This window comes from Grammomys surdaster, unplaced genomic scaffold (assembly GCF_004785775.1).
Source record: "Grammomys surdaster isolate TR1022 unplaced genomic scaffold, NIH_TR_1.0 98, whole genome shotgun sequence".
Classification (NCBI taxonomy): domain Eukaryota; kingdom Metazoa; phylum Chordata; class Mammalia; order Rodentia; family Muridae; genus Grammomys; species Grammomys surdaster.
The window spans coordinates 9,901,295-9,905,056 of record NW_021604577.1 but is presented as its reverse complement, the minus strand read 5'-3'; the positions used below and the strand labels follow the sequence as shown (position 1 = coordinate 9,905,056).

The following is a 3,762-nucleotide window of genomic DNA, read 5'->3' as shown; positions in this document are numbered from 1 at the left end:
TCTCTCTCTCTCTCTCTCTCTCTCTCTCTCTCTCTCTCTCTCTCTCTGACAAGTAGTCTCTCTCTGGTGATCTGGAGCTCTCTGTGCAGACCAGGTTGACTTGGAATTCACAGAAATCCTGCCTCTTCGGAGTACCAAGATTAAAGTCATGTGTTTTACCTGGCCCCGAGGAACTGATTTTTGTTTAAATTTCATCACCAATAAGACTCATGAAGGTATTCAAGAAACTGATCTATACTGTGTGTATGTGTGTGTGTGTGTGTGTACACAACTATGCAATGCTATGTTGCGAGCCACCTGACCCTCAAGTGCATGTTCCATCAGATTCTTTTGGGAGACTTAAAATCCCTATCTGGGAGAGAACAGACTTCCCACTGATAAACAAACCAGCAGGCAGTGTGCTTCTGTTCTGTTAGGAGCTTGAAAGCAAAGACCCTTTACTTCAGCTTGCAGGAGTGATAGATGTTTGGTTTACTCCTGTCTGGCACTGAGTAGAATGTGCTGCATTGGAGCCCAAGGACCTTCAGATCTAGTTTCTTAAACAAAATTTCCCAATGTAGGACCTTTATCCTTTTAAATCAACGGAATAATTCCTTATTCTGTTTCTCCGCAACAGATAACTTAAAAACACACAGTAGTTTGTATGCTGTTCTACCGCGGTACCTACATTTAAATTTATTCTTCACTTGCTTCATGACATGGGATGGCTTAGCCTGTCTCTACTATGGCTTATATGCAAATATCAGGGTGATAATGTCACCTGTCCCAGAGAGCTGGTATGAAGTTGAGATTACACCAAGAATCTATTCACATTATTTAAGCACTTCAGATAATACTTGGCTCATAGTAAGTAGTTAATTATGTTTTAACTATTGTTCTAACTGTGGCTTCATAGCAACACTGAAGATTTTTTAAAATACCTAAAGGAATAGTTTTTCTGATAATTTCATCATATTTCAAAATCATACTTTTAACATAAATTAATAATGCTTTTCATATAACTATATATCTTCCTTTTAATGTCACATGTATGGCAATTGTTTCTAGTTTATGTATTTGAAGGTTTCTTTTTTCAAAACAGTAAATTAATTTTGGATTATGCATTTAACTTTTAAAATTACATTTATTTATTTACACATATGCCGTGTGTGTGTGTGTGTGTGTGTGTCTGTGTATGAATAGTGTAGGTCAGACTACCACTTCTGGAATCAGGTCTGTCCTTCTACCCAAGTGGTCCTAGGTAATATTAAACTCAGGTCATCAGGCCTCATGGTAAGGGTATTTATTAACTGAGTTTTTTCCGGCTCTCTATACCTTCTCTTTTGAAGTTAGAATCTGCATGCAGTAAACATTTGGTTTGTACTTGTTGACTCATCTGCAGATGAGACTATAGCAGAGATTAAGTCCCTTTCTGCGGAAGCTTAAGAACGGTCCTACTGAGCACAGGGTCCCTTTAAGTGAGTCAGTTTCACCTGGGCTACTTTATAACACATTGGTCCAGCTAAAAACCTTCATTAATTATTAAGCCGTTTGGTGTCATTTGGCTGACTCTGCAGATTGAGACCAGAGAGTGTTAATTCCTGAAGCCGAGCCAGCGTACCATCAGGAAAATGCAGCTACAAAGGGATTGAAGAATACTCAGCCTTTTCCTCTTGTGCTACGGGACAGACTGAGCATCGGCTGTTTTTCCGGCATGCCTGTCGCCTAACATTCTAACACTTGTTCAGGGTCCCTGGTGGCTTGTTCAAGCATGGCGGAAGTCAGTGTTCAAAGACTCCTTCTTTTGGTTGTTTCTCTGGCAAAGTGTCTGGAGGGTACAAAGTTGCTGGCACACCTTAAAAAGTGTGGTGACTTGGAATGTGAAAGTAAGTTTGCTTTTCTTCTTCCCTCTTGTTCTAAGATTACATTAAATCTTACTGTGGACTTGTGTGACGAAAAATCAACGTTAATAGTAATGAAAAATCTTTGGAACTATAAAGTATAGCTTGATACGAAAAAGGGAACTCCAGAAGCAAAGCATATAGTGGCAGCATAATTATAAATTTAACACATTTAAAAAATTTAATATCTTATCATCTAGCATAAGTATAAAGTTAGAAACAAAAAGGAGACTGGTAGAAATATGTATTAATCCGTGATGGTATTAATCCGTGTGTCAAAATTTAAATAACCAGCTTTTTACTTTTTTTTTTTTTAAGATAATCGATTGTTCAGAAAGCTACCAGGCAGTCTATTAATTCACTGTCGATGAAGTTTATATGGTTTAGTTTCTATTTCATAATCAGAATTATCCGATTCTCGTGAATTTCCCCCAAAATGTTTTTATTTCAAACCAGCATATTTGAAAACCGTTTAGCTGTCCAAATTTTAGCAAATGCTAATCATTTGTGTCAATTTATTATGTAAAAATGCTAAAATAAGCATTCATATGTGTGTGTGTATGATGTATAACACCAAATATTAAACTTTTTTTTGTTTTTTGTTTTTCGAGACAGGGTTTCTCTGTGTAGTTCTGGCTGTCCTGGAACTCACTCTGTAGACCAGGCTGGCCTCGAACTCAGAAATCCGCCTGTCTCTGCCTCCCAAGTGCTGGGATTAAAGGCATGCGCCACCACCGCCCAGCCTAATATTAAACTTTCTTAAGTCTCTATGAAGAGAAGTTCACGTCTACTTTGTTATTTAAGAGCTTGCTTTAAAAACTTACTTATTTTTATTTTACATATGGGTATTTTGCCCGCATGTACGTATGTATATATGTACGTATGTATGTAGGTACATTCGTATACCACATATGTGCCTAGTGCTCACAGAATCCAGAAGAGGGCATTGGATTCCCCGGGTCTTGAGTTACAAACAGTTATGAGCTTCCGCGTGGTGTTAGGAGCTGAACCTGGGTCTTCTGCAAGAGCCTTAAGTGCTCTTAACCACTCGGTCATCTCCCCAGCCCCAAGAACTTAGTCTTTTGGTATCCACGTGACTGCAAAAAAAATTTTTATTCTGCCGGGTAGAACGGCACCAGGAGGCAGAAATAGTCAGAGCTCTAGTTCCAGGCCAGCTTGGTCTACAGAATGAGTTCTTTGTCTCAAAATAAAACAACAGCAACAACAGGAAAAAAAAATCATATCCTCATCTCAGGGTTTCTGAAAATAAGTCCTATCTTTCCAACATGAAAACCATTTATAATTTTTCAAAATGTAAATTAAAATACAAGATATAATTATATGAAACACAAAAATATCTAAGACATATATTTAACGATTTGTTCACTTCTATTTTATGTGGATCAGTGTCTGCCTTCATGCATGTGAAGGCACTGGGTGTGTGGCTGGAGGCCAGGGAGTGTTCTGAAGCCACAGACTGGAGCCACAGATGACCACAAGCCACAGTGTGGGTGCTAGGAATTGAACACAGTTCCTCTAGAAGAACAGCCAGGGCTCCCATGTGCTGAGTCACCTCTCCAGCCCAAGAAATATTTTTATAAGTAAAAATATTTGTAAACTTTTTTTTTGTTTGTTTGTTTTCGAGACAGGATTTCTCTGTGTAGTCCTGGCTGTCCTGGTACTCACTCTGTAGACCAGGCTAGCCTCGAACTCTCGAACTCAGAAATCTGCCTGCCTCTGCCTCCCAAGTGCTGGGATTAAAGGCGTGCGCCACCACCACCTGGCTATTTGTAACCTTTTGTAAAAGCCATTTACAACATGTATATTTACTAATTTCCCTTCCTTCCTTCCTTCCTTCCTTCCTTCCTTCCTTCCTTCCTTC

At 38.9% G+C, this 3,762-nt stretch overlaps 1 protein-coding gene across 8 annotated transcripts in view; it reads left to right on the top strand.

Moving 5' to 3' along the window:
• The first annotated feature begins 1,544 nt into the window (after positions 1-1,544).
• Mia2 (MIA SH3 domain ER export factor 2) overlaps positions 1,545-3,762 on the top strand; it is a 93,673-nt gene continuing 91,455 nt past the window's right edge. For 3 of the 8 annotated variants that reach the window (XM_028781737.1, XM_028781723.1, XM_028781720.1), the window contains exon 1: positions 1,600-1,865. In XM_028781737.1, coding sequence (XP_028637570.1) covers positions 1,751-1,865 — 115 coding nt within the window. In that variant the 5' untranslated portion in view covers positions 1,600-1,750. Of the gene's footprint in view, positions 1,866-3,762 lie in introns of all 8 variants that reach the window. The other 5 variants (XM_028781713.1, XM_028781704.1, XM_028781696.1 and 2 more) reach the window with 4 other exon arrangements.